Below are 18,178 nucleotides of genomic sequence, written 5' to 3' on the forward strand. Positions count from 1 at the left end.
TTGTTCTTCAGGAGTTTTTTCAGTGATAGTGTCAAAGCTGATGGGACTTGAAGATCATATTCGGATATCATGGAAGACTCGTGAATCCCAAGATTGTGATTTCAGTACAGCACTTTCTCAAGCCAAGTGAGTTGTTACAGACTCCTCACTCTGGTATTTGTAACATTTACACAGGAAGGCATATTTGTAGAGTTTCACCCTAACTCTACACCATTTTCAGCTGATTTTAAGTTGAACACTGTTTTCTGCTGTTTTTATTTGAAAAATTATTGCATATACTAATAGTTCATCTAAAGTGCAACAGAGATATATTTTTGAATATTGTTATGTTAGGATAGATTTTTGATGTCCGAGCTTTAAAGCAAAAAGTAACACTGATTGTAAAGACTTACTAGGAGATCAGAATCTGAGATTGTGTAATCTTAGTAATTTTAAGACCCCTCACAAACGATAACTAAATTCACACGTCTTGAATACTTGTTCATAAACTTTTGAACAATTAAAGACCCACAAATATGCTGTAGAGGTTCTTATTATAACTTTTTGAGAAGTAGTTTATTAGGAGGATTAAAATATGAGTTGGGTTATGAAAGAAGAATAGAGTTACCCTTTTAGTGGATTGGTACAAAATCTTTGTATACAATTCTTTTTTGATTGTAGATGATGGGCAAGAAAATTTAGCCTGCCAAAGTTTAGGTGATTTTTAAGACCTGCGTTGACAGTTCATATTTAGATCTCGGATCTACTTGAGCTGTCGCTATCAGCTTCCTCACCAACCCGTTAGGAATGACCTGTTCTTTCAGAGTCAAGCCAGGGGTGTACATGTCATCCATCGTTTTGTAAACACCTGGTTTGTCCTATTTGGTGGTTGCTTAAGATGTTACCCTAGTACTGCACAAAGAGGTTTGGTCTTGCTGTGGCCTGTTGTGTGTTTTGTGAAAGATTGTTTTTGTGATAGAAAGGCAATAGCTGACCTCCATTATGGGGTTTTCCCAGTATTCCAGCCTCTTCTAAGCATTTGTAACATTTAGGTTTACAGTTCATAAGGATTTGAGTGCACTTCGATGTTGGCCTATGGAAAAGGGAGACAAGTAAGACTGCTTGATCACCACAGGTAGGGGGTTTTACCCATGGTGACAATGAAATTAAATCATCATTGTGTTTTTGGTTTCAAGAATTTTTTGATTGTGGTCTTATATAGTGGTTTTAAAATGTGTCCTTTGAGGTTGTACATGGTTTGCATATCCTAAGCATGAATTTATTTGTAGCGCTGATTGAAGTTTGGTTTCCCCTTTGGTCCTACATGTTTTATTCTCCTCAATCTCTTACAGCAGTTTTGAAATATGTTTCCTCTATTCTATCTTTATTTACTCCTTACTGATGTAATGTACTTTTTTTCCTGGCCGTAGCATATGTGTACGTTTTAACTTTAAAGGATTTCCGCTGACATGTATATGTTTTTGTTCCAATTCACTGACCTGCAATAACTTTTGCCTGTCTCAATTTGGGAAGTTTCCCTTTTTGGTCTCTGTGATACGGTCACTCTTATCCTTTTCATTTGCTTGGTTATTGTGTTTTTTTGTATTGTATTCATGTTGTGGAATTTATTTGAATGTTTTTTTCTCTTTAAAACATTTCTTCTTGGAGTGAACTTGCTGTGAAAATAAACAATCAACTATGTCATGTATCTACACTTGTTAAACGTCAAAAATTCCGTTGCTGCTTCCTGGTTAGGTCATCCAGTGCTTCATGGGTCTGTGCATTAAAATTGTACCTTTCCTTTTTACAGTGTACAATCAGTGACCTAACTGTACATCGTGCTACACCCGAGGATCTGGTAGGTAGCATACAGGCGGTTGCTAATTGTGATGTAAAATTCTGCAGTACAACTGCAATATTAGCAGGTACAAGCACAGCTGAATCTGCTAAGTAGTCCTGGAGCTCCAACCTAAATCCGTATGCTCTTTGATATGTTAATATGTTGACAAATGGGGATGGCACAGATATTTGATCGATGGTAAGGCTGTGGGTGATGAGATCTACTTGTATGTTTCACTGGGTTCAGCACGCGTTTTTAAATTAATATCTGCTTAACTGGAATTTGTCTTGATGCAAAATCTCAGTTGTGAGTAATCTGCTGGTTGGTTCTCCAGATGGCTGCCTTGTGTTCTGGCTACCGGAGCCATATCATCATTGATTGTGATTCCAGAGCCTATTTAAACAAACATTTCCTGCTGCTTCGTCCATTTAAATGATTTGATGTTTTTTGTAGCTGATTATATGGTATGATGAGATAGTTGTTTTTCGGTTAACTGATTGGTTTGCTCTTTTAATGTTATCTATATTCTCATATTTAGTAACAGTTCAATGTTCTTTTCTTTACTCTATTTTTCTGCAAGCCAGTGTTTGCCGTATGCTTCTGGAAATGTAAAGAGCATGCCTGGTGTGTCCTCCCTCCCCCCGCCTCCCCCCGCCACCCCCCCCCCCTGTATTATGGTTCATTTGCTCCCCTTGAATCTTGACCGTAATCTGGCTGTAATGACCCTAGGAATTAAAATAATGGAGGTAGATGGGGCAGTTCTGTGGGACTTTGTCAGTGGCGGCTTATGCTTTGGACAGAAAAAAAAACATTTTACCCTTTTGCTTAAGGAAAGTTTAAATTCACGCCCTTGAAGGTTCCTCAAATCTCCCCATTAATCTGAGCCGGAAAGCGATCCAAAAGAGCCATCAAATGGATGACACCCCAGGTGTCCTGGAACCCATCTTTGACCTCCTCTATTCGGCATCAGATGCAAGTCACTAGGTCCATAGTGTTTTGTGTGGCGCTCCTTGTCCCACACTATCTTTGAGTTTGAACTGTCAGGCTGCACTTCTTGCCTGCTCATAGGAATGCCTCCACTGCATGTCCCTGCTTTCCAAAACAACATGGGTCACTCATCTCATAGGGACTGTTTCCTGGGGCTTCATAGAGAAGCCCCTGAAATTCCAAAGCATTCTGAATTTGCCACTTGTTGTCATCTGCTGTAGTTGCTGTTTGGGATTTCCCAGTGCACAATTTAGACTGGCTTTACACAATTCAGTGTTTTTAATCCCAAAATATGTGTGCAGCATCTTCCATTCCACTGTGTATATTCTACTTTAACAAAGGTAACACACCACACACACTGCTACTTAGTCACTAAGGGCCAGATTTACTAAGTTTAGGAATACCGATTTTCAAATTGCGATTCTTCCCGAATCGGTGTTCCTAACGTATGAAACTCTTTTGAGTTTCATTAGCAATTCCTTGTGGGTCACTAATAGACCTACCTCATGCATATTAATGAGGTAGGTTGCGATTTGCGACCCATTAGGAATCGCAGCCATCACAGGGGATGGTGGCCTGCTGAGGTCAGTGGACCACCATGTCTGTGATTGCTTTTTTAATAAAGCAATCCATTTTTTTCAGTGCAACCCGTTTTTCTTAAAGGAAAACTGGAAGCATTTAAAAAGAAAAAAAGTTTGCAGTTTTATTTTTAAAGACTGGCAGTGGATCGTGGGACCACTGCCTGCTCTTAAAAATATTTGTTTTCCATTCTCAAAGATGAAGGGGTTGCCTGGAGACCCATTCCCATTTGCGAATGAGTTACCACCTCCTTTAAGGAACTGGTAAAATAAGAATGTTTTTTTACCGTAATTTGGTAGCAAAGCATTCATACTTCCCATTCATATTCGGTATTTGGAAGCGATGCCCTAAACAGGCTCCTTCCAGAATCTCAAACCCAAATTGCGATTTGGTAACGTGTTATCTAATCGTAATTTATGTGTTCTATACACATGTAAAAGCCTGATCAGCCGTTTTCTACTGCAAAAATGCTTCGTACATTTGGCCCTCAGAGCTTTATCGCTTCCTTGTAGAGATGTTAAAGATGTGCTGATTATTTTTAGAGGTAGGGTCGTTTGGAAAGAGTTTTACTTTTTCTTCACTGTCAGTTTTGACAATTTAGAAAAGAAACCATTTTCTATTACTTGGCATTATGGCAGCATTTTATTTGTCCTTATTCTCTCCCATGTTCATCACCTGGATGAAAGAGTCTGTATTTGACGTCTTTCCTTGAGGCTCAAGGTAGGGGGCGACCATTGGCAGAAGCCATCCTGCTGCTTCATGAGACTAGTGAATGTGAAAAAACAGATGTCTTCAGAAAAACGGTACCTGCAATTGAGGCTAAAGCCAGTGGCATAAGCCCTTCAATTTCAGAAGTGGAATAATAAAGTTGGTATAAATCTTATAAGACGGACCACTACACACTGAATGAGAGGCACTTGCATTAAAGCCGAATCCAGGAATGAGTGGGAGGCAGCAAGATGTATCTATTGGAGTTAAATTGCTGATTTTCATTTGGTATGAATAAGTCCCCAAGAGAAAAACAATGTGAAGAACGAGGAGCTATGATACCCTGCTTACGAAATGATCTAGAAGATATGTTATGCACAGTTCAGTGAGCAAGCCTCCTTATCTAGTAAAGAGATAAGAATGAGAACCATCTTGGTTTGGGTCATACTCGTGCTGCATGTACATTGGCATTATATTGGAATGCTATTCTCTTTAGAAGGTAGCCTTTTTTTTTTTTTTTAACAACATCCAGAATGAAATTGATACCAGTTATAGCCAAAACTGCATCCAGCCGGGCTTTGCCACTGATCCTGCCGATGCAAAATGGGTGATAACTGCCTTCTGCACATTTCGAGATGAGCACTGCAGGCGCTTTCTTGCCTTAACAGCGGAATCCGCGAGCTGCTTTAGGCTTGTAACATCTGGCCATGGATCACCCTAGGTAGTTTGTGACATCTGCAGTGTACGCTGTATTTTCATGACTTCTTTTAACTCTTTTTAATCAGCGGCATACCCAAACCTGGGCACCAGTCCTGAAATAAATTATCTGATTGGTACTCAGGTTACTCACGTTTGGAATACCCCCAGGCAACAGATTAGATCCTGAGATTTTTCTCAGCAATTTCCTCGAGCCTGTGTTGAATGACTATTCATCAGGCCTGTCTCACCCAAGATGTGACACTGAGGTCCTTACATGGCCACCACCTCCATGCGCTGATGTCTTTTTATTTATTCTGATCCTACTGGTACAGATCCGGAGTTACATCCTCAAATTCTGTCAGGTTGACAGGCTTTGTCCTCAAATGTTTCTCTTTGTGCAAGGGACATGTCGCTTCAAAAAATGACAGGGTTCAAGTTTGGCAAGAATTGCCGCAAACAAATGTCTGACGGATCCTCTCCAGGTCGATTTCTGGGCCCCTGCCACCATTCAGCATTCCGCAACAAGTGCACGAAAATGCACCTGAAGGCCATCCGACACAGCAAAGCCAAACTATATGTTGCGGAACGTCATTGAAAGTCTAAGGCCTAGATCAAAGTCAAGGGCGCGGACATGCGCTTGCTCCCGAGGTCGCTCTAGCAACAGTTGTTTATTGAAGTCTAGACAGTCGGGTACGTTGAAGTCAAAGAAACACAAGCAATTGAGGCATGGCTCTCCTTTGTCACACCACTCCCACCACTCTGAGACACACGGTGTTGATACCTCCAGGCTACAAACTCTGACTTCAGAACCGATTCCGAACCTCCTCCCAATACGCCCTGACTTCTCTGGTGTGGCAGCGATGCCCCAACAAATAAGGGACTTCAAGAAGCCATCAACAGAATTTTATGGTTCCCGACCGGATTCCTCTGGGAGGGCCTTTGGGTCCTAAGCATCAGAGGTGGCCCCCAGTTGGTTTACCGTTGGTGCATTCATCCCCAGCGCCATTCAACCTCATCCCAACTTCAGGCATGGGGCAAGCTCGATGCAGCCCATGACTCAAAGACCGACGCCTCAACCCTGTGTGTTGATACCAACCATGACGCCGCCGACACCGGAAGGGGAAACGGTAGTTCTCTTGGATTCTAGAAGTCACCCGCAACCTCCACTGAGTTCACAACCACCCTGTCAGCATTCTCATTCTGATCCTGAGACATTTCTACAATATGATGATGATGATGATGATGATGATGATGATGATGATGATAAGGATGATGAATGTCAAATGTATTATGATGAGAACCTTTCTCTTTATGTGCAGGACGCCAATGGTCTAGATACTTCTCCTGGCACTGACCTTTACTCACCAAACCCACACACAGCTCCCACTACCCCAAATGTACAGTCTACCTCCTTTTTCGTCGTCTTTGGGCGAGCAGCTGAGGTTGGATTCCTTCCACCAGTGTCTTGAGCAATATCCAACAGTCACTCATGGACATGCAGTTCAAAAGCACACGTCTCTTCGGAGATAATGCAGGCTCTGCTCTGGAGAGCTTAAGAGAAAGTAAGGTGACAACACACTCTTAGGGATTGGCACAGTCCCAATGGCATTTCCCCAAACAATTTCGTACCTTTCGAGGCTTCAAAAGGGGATATTAACTGAGGCAGTACCTAGCATTGCCTTAGTAACAGGAGCCTTCCTAAGCCTTTTGGGGATCTGGCCGTCTGTCCAGTCCCTCATGGGCAGTGTATTATCTCCCACCAGCCCTTCCCAGCACCCTGCAGCTGTTGCAAAACTGGGCCGCTGGAGATGAATTAAAGCAGGGTAGGAGGTCATATTACCCTTTACTTCTCTGGATGAATTGAGCATCACATCTGACCCGTGGGTGCTCCAAATTATCCAGAATAGTTACTCCCTCGCTTTTCTGACCTTACTTCCAACCCCCTGACATTCCTCACACACCACAAAACGCCCCGGAGGGCCATTTGGCCATTCTTCAAGGGAGGTTCAAGCTTTCTTGGCCAAGGTAGCCATAGAGAGGATGAGGACATCGAAGATAGGGACTAGTTGCTATTCCTATTATGTTCTGGTGCCGAAAAAGGATGATGATTGTGGACGCTGCCAATCTTCAGAAGTCTGAAATACCAGACGTCCCATTCCTCGACATCTGGCTGCTAAAGATTTGCTCGCCCCAAACGTAAACCACCTCCAGACGATGGCCAGCCTGTTGGCCTTATTGTCTTTTTCCCCACATGCTAAAGTCACACCTGATTCTTTCACAACAAGCCATCTTAGACACTGTGCTGCTCCGGGTCTCTTACACCCCCCAAATGTTTCAACTTTTTGAACTGGATCTCAGTGACTGCAGCTTTGAGGTTTCCTGACCTTTTCCATCCTGCTTTTGGACCACGCCAGGTAGCACATGTGTGCTCTGTAGTTGGATCTAAAGTTTCAATGGGCTCCGCACCAAGGACATCTTTCGGGTTCTCTCCAGTTGTCAAAGGAGACTGTTAAAGACTTGCAGTAGTGGTTGCTAGGTTGCAGTTGCACCAGCAGCAGACCCCTCTCCCTGCCCCACCTGGAGCTAACGTTTGTGACGGATACATTGTTGCTGGGCTGGGGTGGTCATCTAGAAGACATGGAGATCAGAGGACTCTGGTCTTCTGTAGAGGTTTGTCTCCACATCAACTTGTTGGAGTGGAGGCGAGTCACTTACAGTGTTTCTTCCAACCATTAAAGGGGGACGGGTGTAGGATCTTACAACACTACCACAATGTGATAGTGCAAAAAACAGGGCTGAGTAAGTGTCGTGGGTTCTGTGGCAAGAGGCCCTGCACCTCTAAAAGAGGCTGTATGGCCAGGGTATTTCTCTGTTCATACAACACCTTGCAGGATCTTTAATTTCCAGTGTGAAGAAACTCAGCCGATGTTGTCTCGCAGATCACAAAGAGCGGTTGCACTCAGAAGGTGGCACAGAATGTCTTCTAACAGCGGGAAGAACCCTTGGTCAATCTTCTCGCTGCCACAGACAATGTGAAGAGTCCAAACTTTTTTGTGTTAGAATTTCCCAAGATCTTTCTTGCTCTGAGATGCCTTTCGGTTCAATTGGAGCTCAGGAATCATTTATGCCTTGCCATCTCTACCTCTCCTGCCCAGAGTTTACAAGAAGAACAAGAAAGACCAGGCACCAGACTGGGCGAGGAAAGTGTGGTACTCACAACTTCTGGAGATGAGGATTTGTTCTTTTACCTGGGTGCCCCTTTTGGAGAACCTCCGCTCGCAACAGCCTGGCAGGGTGCTACAGCCGAGCCTGCACAATCTAAACCTCCATGCATGTAGATTGAACTGTGACAATTGATGGCTCTTGATCTTCCTCCTGAAGTACTTGGCGCCTTACTTGCACCCTGGCGTCTCTCTACTAAAACTGTTTGTGGGGGGACACTGAAGAAAGTTGTTGAATGGTGTTCCTCCCAGAACATCCAGACTTTACAGGCAAGAGTTAGCAAACATACTGTTATTTTATCTTTTGTTGGCCCAGCAAAACCTTGGTTTGGCTACTGTTAAATGTTAATTATTGGCCCGCTGCCTTTTAACGCCTACACTATCAGCCGTTATTGTTCGAATCAACCGTTTGTGTTGCTTGAAAGGGCTGATTCATATATTCCCACCATCCCCTTTTAGGATGCCTCAGTGGCACCTTAATTCGGTTCTCACTTGCGGCATGTGTACCCAGTGTGTACCAGTGCACAGTTGTTCTCTCCGTTTCCTCATGCTAAAGACGACCTTTATCATGTCAGCTTGTTGCATGAGTGAGCAAGAGCGTTTGTCCAGCTGCCATATACCACTTTCTTCTTGGATAAGCTGGTACACTGGACAGAAGCCACAGTTCTGCCAAAGATCGTCACGCCCTATCACCTGCCAGCTTTCTCTGCCCCACCTCATCCAAATAAAGAGGAAGAAAGACTCCATTGTCATGATTACAAGAGGGCCCTGAGCTTCTGCATCAATCACACCAATTAACATCTGGTGGACGATCAGCTCTTTGTGGTTTTCTCCGGTGTGTAAAAGGGGAAAGCTGTACTGAATGGTACTATCTCTATATGGTTTGTCCTATGCATCAAGGTCTGTGATGAACTGACAAAACAAAGAACCTCCAGAAAGTCTGTGCACTCATCAACATTATATAACTTTATTTGATTTTGTATAACATCATACAAGTGTACAGATCAAAAACATCCCATTATTAACATTGATAAAAATACAACTCCCAGTACAATATTCAATAATACGATACAAAAAATAAGCAAGTGTCCATTTACAAGGACCAAAAATACAAATTATTAACTTATAAATATTTCATCAAGAAAGTGCTAAAAGATTATCAAGAGGGAAATAGCAACATTATTTTTTTTTGTTGAAACATTTTAATTAGTTTCCAAATCAATAACAACTGTTAATCACAGCACGGGTTCCCTTGTGTCGGAAGATCAGCTCCCCTCCCAATCCCAACTCGTCCCCCCCCTCCCACCCCGATGTCAGTGTGCCCTTGTCCCCCAGTCCACCCTCGATGTGCCCCCCCAACCCTGGAATTCAATTACAGTTGCTCACCTCCTCTCTACGTAAGCAAATCGTCCCTCGTAGCCAGGCCTCTGGCCTTAGTCAGGGGACCGCTCTCATCTCCTGTCTAACTCAATCCCCAGTTCCCCTCGCCTCACGCCGATCCGAAGCGCTCCCCTCTTCTTCCACCTCAGACATCAGCCCCTGGAGCTCCACTACCAATGCTTCCCATGCCCTTGCCGTCGCTAATGCTTTCTCATCATCACCCCTCAGAGCCATCTGCACCCGGAGCGTACCCTCCGCCCCCGCCCATCTCGCTAAGGCTGCCCTCCACCGCATATAGCTGGGCCCCCCCCTGGATTTCCAGTGCAGGGTCAATTCTCTCTTAGCCAATATCAGCTCCAGATCATAGAACCTACTAGTAACCTTCGTGCGGCGGGTGTGGGGAAACCATAGTAACAAGCATGTCCCCATCTCCGGAGTGAGGGAGCGGTCCGTCACCTGGTTCAGACAATCCACTACCTCAGCCCAATAATCGCCTAGCTGTGGACAGGCCCAAAACATGTGGTGAAAATCTACCCCCTCTCCCCCACATCGAGGGCAGAGAGATTGCGCTCCACCAAAGTATTGCAGGATCTTAGCCGGCGTCATATACGCCCTGTGTAATGTGAAGAACTGAACGAGCTGGAACCGTGCGTTCCGAGTCCCCTTCCAGGCCCTCCGCACTAGCGTAGACCATGTGGTTTCCGGTATCGCTTTCCCGAGGTCCCTTTCCCATTTTTCTCGCAGGGCGGCCAGTGGTTGCAAACCCTCCGTCGATAGTCTGCGGTATAAGCAGGTTATGGCTTTGGCCGTCCCTGCTGCCATCACGACATATTGACAACCCGCCGCAGTCGGGGGTTCCGACAGCCCCATGTTCCAATGCTTCTGAATGCTCGCCACCAAAGCCACATGGAGCAGGAAGTCCCCCTGTGGGAGCCCATAGGCCTCCAGCAATTCCTGAAAAGACAATAGTGCACCGTCCCGGTAGAGGTCCCCTACCATCTGTACCCCTAGCTCCTCCCAAATCGCTAGCCCCGACCAATCTCCCCCATGCGGGAACGCGGTACACATCCCAAGTGGGATTTCCGGAGCGTACGGGCGGACTATACCTGCCCGCCTCTGGCACCTATTCCAGCACTGCCGGAGGGTGCGTTCCTCCAAGGTCAGCTGAGGCAGATCCAGTCGCTGCTGGAGAACGATGAAGGCCAGCACATGCCGTGGGATCAACCTGTCCCGTGGGCCCTCAGGGCCTCGATACTCCCGGGCCACCGCCTGCGTAAGCCACTGGAGCTGCGCCGCCAGATAGTACCATTCAAAGTCGGGGGCTGCCAGGCCCCCCTCCGCTCGTGGCCTTCGCAATGTGGCCAGCGCCACCCGACGCCGTCCCGACCCCCAAATGAACCCCGTCGAAAGAGCCCGTAAGCGCGCAAAATATGGCGCCGGGATCCAGATAGGGAGCGTGCGGAAAAAATAAAGAAGACGTGGCAGCGCCACCATTTTCAGCAACGCCACCCTCCCGGCACAGGAGAGCGGGAGCGTACTCCAAAATCCCATACTACCCCGTAGTCCCCGAAGCGCCCTGCCGACATTCCCCTCCAACAAATCTGCCTGGGTATGATAAATGTTAACCCCCAGGTAGCGCAAGCAGCTGCTCTCCCATCGGATATGGCCTGCCGTCTGCGGTGTCCCGCCGCCCTGCGACAATGGGAACAGACATGTCTTACCCCAATTGACCTTCAGGCCGGACATGCGGCCGAACTCCTTCAACAGCGCGGTCGCGCCCCGTAACGCATCAGTCGCGTCCCTCAAAAACAACAGTAGGTCATCTGCATAGAGGGAAATGTAGTGGGCGTCCCCCCTCAGGGAAACTCCGGAATAAGCACCCCCCTGTCGGGCGTGAGCGGCCAGTGGTTCCACCGCCAGCGCAAACAACAAGGGGGAGAGGGAACAGCCCTGTCTCGTCCCCCTCCGCACTTGGTAGGAAGCCGAGATAGTAGACCCCGTCTTCACCCGGGCCGTGGCCCCGCTATACAACAAGGTGGTCCAACGGACAAAGTCCTCTCCTAAGCCGAATTCCCGCAACACTCGGTACAAATACGCCCACTCCACACTATCGAAGGCCTTTTCTAGGTCGACCGACAGTGTGCAGGCCTCCGGGTATTCGTCCCGGTCCAGCTCCATCACTCGTAGCAACCGGCGAATAGAGGTGGCTGTGCTGCGCCTAGGAATGAAGCCCGCCTGATCCGGGTGAATCAAGGCGGTCATGTGGGTCAAAAGGCGTGACGCCAAGATTCTACTCAGGATCTTGTAGTCCACCGTCAGCATAGAAAGCGGGCGGTATGCTGTGCGAGCCCCCGCCTCGCCACCGGGTTTCAGCAAGGGTATCACGATCGCCTCCCGAGCAGAGGCAGGCAACTGTCCCAATTCCCAGGCCTCGCTATATAGGGTCTGCAGCTGCTGCGCCAACAGCTCCGGGTAGGCCGCATAGAACTCGACAGGCAAGCCATCCGCCCCCGGGGTCTTGCGACGAGCCATGAGCTTAATGGCCATTCGGATTTCGCTCAGCGAGATCGCGCCCCCGATGTCCTTCCCAGCGTCCGAGTCCAGCCGAGGTAGGCGGGCCGCCAACAGAAAGTCCCCAAGGCCCTCGGGTTCCTGCACCATTGTACTATCGTATAACCCAGCATAATAGCTGGCAAACCGCATATTAATTCCCACCTGGGAATAAACCGGGACCCCTCCCTCCTCCTCCAGTAGGAGTATAGGGTCACCGCGCGCCGCCGGGTTCGCCAACCACGCCAAAAGGGAACCCACCTTATCCCTTTCCGCATGCGCTCGGACCAGATAATTTCTATGATCGTGACAACGAAGCCGTTCCATGGAGACCGCCACACGTTCCCGCGCCTCCACAACCCCGACCACTTCGCCGTCCCCGTCTTGAAACGCCCGCTCCGCTTCCCGCAGCCGTGTCTCCGCTCCGTCCACCTCTTTCGACAAGGCCCTCCTCACCCCGGTGGTGGAGGAAATGCAAGCCCCCCGGACAACCGCCTTAAACGCATCCCATTCCGTCGCTCGGGTTGTCGCCGTCCCTGTGTTCTGCCCGAAATACTGCGTCATACAATCGCCAATCTCCACCTGGAACACCGGGTCTTCAAGCAGCAATGGGTTAAGGCGCCACGTAGGGATCGCCTGCCGCTGCCTAGACCATTGTAGCAGCCCCACGCATGGGTTATGGTCCGACACGGTCCTGGCTAAATATTCACTGTGTCGCATCGAAGGTTGAACATCCGGCGAGCACAATATGCTATCCAATCTGACGTGCAGCTCATGTGGAGCCGAGTAGAAGGAGTAGTCCCTGTCCTGCGGGTGATGGGTACGCCACGTATCTACCAAGCCCCAAGTATCTTGCCAGACCCGCCTGCTTTTGGCCGCCCGGCAAACCGCCGACTGCGTCAGGGGCGGATGAGACCCGTCCAACTCTACATCCAACACTGAGTTGAAGTCCCCCCCCCAATACCACCGCCCCCGTCAAATACTCTGCCAGTTGACCCGACAGTCTGGAAAAAAAAACGGCCTGATCAACTTTAGGGGCATACACACTACACAAAGCTATATCCCTGCCATCCAGCCGCCCCTGCACCGCCACAAACCTGCCTTCTGGATCCACTAACGTCCTGAGATTCTGAAAAGGGACTCCCGCCCTCACCCAGATCAGGGCACCCCGAGCAAACTTCGAGAATGTCGTGTAATACAGTTGGCCCCTCCAGCGTCTACGCAGCACCTGCCCCTCTTCTTTGTCCAAATGGGTTTCCTGAAGGAATGCTACCTGTACCCCTCTCCGCACTAAGTACGCATGGACTTTATGCCGCTTCACCATTGAGGTGAGCCCTCTCACATTCCAAGTCATAAATCTCAGTTCAGGGGGGTTCCCCATCCCATCGTCGAACCAGCCACCCAGTACGGGACCTCCGAGGCACACTGACAAGCCCCAAAAACCGTATAACTACCTGTCAAGAATTCCTGTCATGCGAGGGGAGGAAAACGGTAACCAGCGAAAACGGACTACATCTCCCAGGATGCTTAGCGGTTGAGAGGTTATGTAAACAGGAGAGCGGTTACATAACTCAAGGAAAACACGCCCTTATGTAAAACAGGAGAGCTGTTACATAACTCAAGGAAAACACGCCCTTATGTAAACAGGAGAGCTGTTACATAACTCAAGGAAAACACGCCCTTATGTAAACAGGAGAGCTGTTACATAACTCAAGGAAAACAACGCCCTATAAAGGGAGGAACCGGGAGGTACAACGCTGTCGGATATTGTGTTTACAACCGACGTACCTGCTTAGTGAAGAGCAGTGTTCCGGAGTGGTGCTCCAGTAAGGCAAGAACGGAGGTAGGTCGAGTCGTTACTCCCTGGGCCGTGTCTTGCCCCATCGTCACCTGTGAAGGACCCGGAAGCTCTACCGGATAACCATTGAGCTTCGCTTTTTGACTCGGCTGAGTCAAAGCGCAGTGGCGCTTTTGCTGGTTGGAGTCGTAACTCCCAGCCCGACCAGAGATACAGGGACTGCCAGCTGTAACGCACACCAGGAGGTGTTTGCCGCGTTACAGACTCGGAAGTCCACAGGATCGATCGAGCGGCTGCTCTCGGTCCAGTCTTCTTTGCTTGTGATTGGGGTATCGGTGACGCATCACCAGGAGGTGACTCCGCGTCCCGGTGCAGTCTGAGGAAGAGGTTGAGCGGCTGCTCCCTTCAGGTAGCGACCCCGGCTGGGTGTTTCCCTGACTCCTCGATTCTCCCCAACACTCTTCGTGCCCCTCACAGCCTACCGATTGGCATTGTCGGCCATTTCATTTCTGCCCTCTGTTGGCATACGCCGGGATCGGCGTATATGCAGAGGACGGTTAGGACCATCCGTGCTGTCGGCTGGTAACGTACTTAGCCTGGAGGATTCCAGTGACTATAACCTTTGTTTATTCCTTGTATTATTTTTGCCTTCATTAAAATAACTAAACCTTCACAAGTGGTTGCGTTCTCATTATCGTGTCTGTTAAACGATCCTGAGACATTCAGGGCGTTACACTACCCAACTCCCCGAGCTCCCTCCCCTCCCCAGAACAGGCGCTAAACTGTAGGTACCCATCCAAATACTATCCCCAACCATAAACAAACCCTCTGGTAGCCACCAGAGTCTCACTTCGTCCGTGAGGTTGAGGAGGTGGCTCACCGCCAGACGGGCTTGACAACAGTCCTCATCCAAGCATCCTTGCCCAGTCATGCCAGTCGTTCCCCGGCGCTCCCCTCCGTTCAGACCCCCCCACCCCCACCATATCGCGCTCCCCATGACCAGCTACCATGCAGCGCTCCAGAGCAGTCTGCCCCTCAACCCCGCAGGACCCCGCCAGGCCCCCGCCAGGCCACTCTCTCAGTGTCCAGCTGCTCCCCACCATCTGTGCACTCCCAGCCCACCAAACCTTCAAGCGTCCAGCAACTCATCAGCAGTCCCAGGGGTGACAGCAGGTAACTCCTCCACCTCCTCCTCAGCACCATCAGAATGGGAGTCCTCAGTGCCCCTCCGGGAGCCCGATGCCTCGCTGAGCTGGGAGGCCACCGCCCCGGAGATCTCCGATACCGCCTGCAGAGCAGCCCGCCGTTCCAGCACTGTCTGGGAAGCACCAGGCGACCGGACCCCTGCCTGTCGTGCCTTGCTGCGTCTGCTACGGCGGGGCTTGGCCAGTGCCTCCATCGGCCTCCCTCCATCCGAGTGCGCCGCCGCCCGGGTTCCGGTCGCCTCCAACCAGCTCCAGGCCGCCGCAGGGTCAGTGAAGAACGACTTCGCCCCATCACGCATCACTCGGAGTCGCGCCGGGAACAGCAAGGAGTACTGCAGCCCCTCGTCACGCAGTGCCTTCTTCACAGCCTGAAAAGAGGAGCGTCTGCGCTGGACCTCCATGGGGTAATCCGGGTAAATTGAAACCGGGGCATTCTGCACCTGGAACGGGCCCTGCGTCCGAGCCCTCTGTAGAATGATGTCGCGGTCTCTGTAGTGCAGCAGGCGGGCCACCACCGGCCGGGGCGGACGGCCCGGGTCCGGGGGCCGAGCAGGCACCCTATGCGCCCTCTCCAAGGTGTAGAACCGCGTGAGCCCCTCCGGTACCACCACCACCTCCTGCAGCCAGGTCTCCAGGAAGGCCAACATGTCGCCTCCTTCAATTTTCTCCGGCAGACCCACCACTCGGATGTTGTTGCGGCGGCTACGCCCCTCAGCGTCCTCGGCCCTCTTTTCCAGGACCACTACCCTCCGCAGGAGGTCCGCCGTCTGGGTCTCTGTCACCTTCTGGGCCGGGGCCAGCGAATCCAGCTTGTCCTCCGCAGTTTTGACCCTATCCACGAGCTTCCGGTGATCCGCCTGCAGCAGCCCCAGATCCGTGGACACCTGGGCAATGTCCGCCCGTAACGCCGACTTCGTGTCCGCTATGGCCAGGAGGATTTGGTCCATCTGCTGCTGCTGGAGGCCCACCGCCGCGTCCGCATTCTGTCCGACCTCTCGGCCCGCAGCAGTATCCCCCGCGGGGTCCGTCGGGGCACCTCCCAACCTGGGGCGCGGCTTGCCCATGATCCCGCACCCGGTCCCTGCAGGCAGGCGCGAGGCCCCGTTCGCAAGACGGCTGGCAGCTCCCAGGCCCCGCACTCCCAGCGTCCGCCGCGGGGACCCTCTTCGCTCCGCCACCGGTCAAGCCCCTCACCGGGGCGACTCTGCCGTCCTCCTCAGGGCACCACGAGACTTCAAGCCCTCAACGCGCACCAGCAGCTGTGCACTCCGCCAGGGCCGACGCCCGCAACCCTGGGTCCGAGGGCTCTGCGCCTCAACGTCGTCCACAGGGCCAGCCGCTACTCCCGTGGCCCCATCCACCTGTCAGCTGCACAGGGTCCGCCGTCCTCCGACTCTGTCTCCGCCCCCGCTCCAGGCCGCCCCACCGGCACCGCAGGTCCAGCACCTCTCTTTTTGGTCCGCCGTTCCACCTCGGGAGCAACCCCCAGCAGCAGCGCACGCTCTCGACCCGCCTCCGCTAGCCTCCCGCCGCGGGCGTCCACCGCCGTGCGCTGTCCACTACCTGCCGATGATCGGCACTTCCGGCCGCGCCCGCCGGGTCCCCCGCACTTCCGGCCGGCGTCCAACGTACTGTGGGCCGCGGTCGCCCGTCACCGCACAGGCCGCCCAAGATGGCCGTCAGCCACCCGCCTCCGCCGCAGTTGCAGTCTCGGCCCCCGTCTCCGGCGCCGCCAATCCGGCCAGCAGTCCGCTCCAACAGCACAGAGCAGGTGGGGGGAGCCCTCCCGAAGGTCCGGAATGCCGGGGACACCACTGGTCACAGGATTTTTTCCGGGCGGGATGCGGAGCTCTTCACTCACGTGTCCATGCCCGTCGGCTGCTAAGCCACGCCCCCCGGGAAATAGCAACATTATGACCTAAAACAGAAGAACCAATGCTAAAAATTGACTCGTTTGAACTAAAAACACTAGCCAAGAACCTTGACACATAAAAACAGATAGTCTGTGTGGATAAAAGCTGTAAATATACAAGTATAGGTCTAATCTGTCTCAAACCTGTGGATAACAAAAGAGGCCTTAAAAGTTTATGACTAAGGGAATTGAATCTGGGGCAAGTGATAACAATGTGCATAGTATCGCAAGTTAAAACGTTTGTCACAGGTACAAGGCGGTAAATCAGCCATTTTGAACCATGCACCTTTTATAAACAGCAATTGATGAAATAGTGCCAATATAAAATAAGTCAGTAAACCCCAATGGTGATTGGACATCTCTAAGAGAAGGTATGGTGCACTCATTCCACCAGAGCAAAGGCTGCTTGTGCAGTGTGCTGGTCTTGGACATCTGCCAGACCACTTCGTGGGCATCTGTTCACTCATTCATGTAGCACTATTGCCTGAGTAGCCAAGTCCGGCAGGAGAGACATTTTGCCCGGTGTGTTATGCAGGATTTCGTGGTCTGAGGCATGCCACAATTCCACCACCTGGGGAGCATCTGCTTTGGTATCTATTCACCAGGTGAGCAAACTTTAGTTATCCGTAGCCATCAGAAGAACAAATTACTTACCTTTAGTAGCGCACGTTCTGGTTAATAGTCTAACTTTAAAACTCCATGGAATGCTCCGTAGAGTTTTGATCTCTTCATACCACTTAAAACACCTAAACATGAAAGAAAACAAGGCCCTAGGCTGAATGCAGGATTAAAAAAGATGAAACAACAAATTGCTAACCTTTAACGCATCTGGCTCAAAACAAACAATCCTCGAGACAAAATACACCTGCACAGGCCTAACCGAATGTATAGTTCAACAATCAAAAAGCTACTTTTTGAAGGTGCCCTTTTTAGGGCTCGCCTAGCAGCGCGCATGCGCTGCTTTGCGAGACCTATTGTAAGGGGCTTTGAAAAGCCTACCACACATGGGTAACCGCAAGCAATAGGCCACACACGCACGAGCGTGGCCTATTGCTTCAGTTACACGCACGGGCACCATATGTTTTGAATTATCGTGCCCAGGCGGGCGCGATAATTCAAAACATATGGCCTGGTGCTCGCTCTCGCGTGCGTGCCACTCGTGGAACGCTGCATTCCTTTTTTTTTTTTTTTTTTTTTTTATTAAACTTCCAGAAATCGCTTCTTCAGGCAGGGCGCGTCCCTGGCTGGTACTGGTATGCGCACGGTATGTGAACCTGCAAAATACGTGTGCAGTCATGACATGATAGGCGCATGGCAGAT

The 18,178-nt window shown here is 50.3% G+C and overlaps 1 protein-coding gene across 3 annotated transcripts in view; it reads left to right on the top strand.

The window, feature by feature from the left end:
• Positions 1-18,178, top strand: part of SPICE1 (spindle and centriole associated protein 1) — a 613,595-nt gene that overhangs the window by 55,250 nt on the left and 540,167 nt on the right. For 2 of the 3 annotated variants that reach the window (XM_085621094.1, XM_085621096.1), the window contains exon 3: positions 1,790-1,837. The exons of the other annotated variant lie outside the window; for it this stretch is intronic. In XM_085621094.1, coding sequence (XP_085477220.1) covers positions 1,790-1,837 — 48 coding nt within the window. The remainder of the gene's footprint in view (positions 1-1,789; positions 1,838-18,178) is intronic. 3 annotated transcript variants of the gene reach the window in all.

This window comes from Triturus cristatus, chromosome 8 (assembly GCF_964204655.1).
Source record: "Triturus cristatus chromosome 8, aTriCri1.1, whole genome shotgun sequence".
Classification (NCBI taxonomy): Eukaryota; Metazoa; Chordata; class Amphibia; order Caudata; family Salamandridae; genus Triturus; species Triturus cristatus.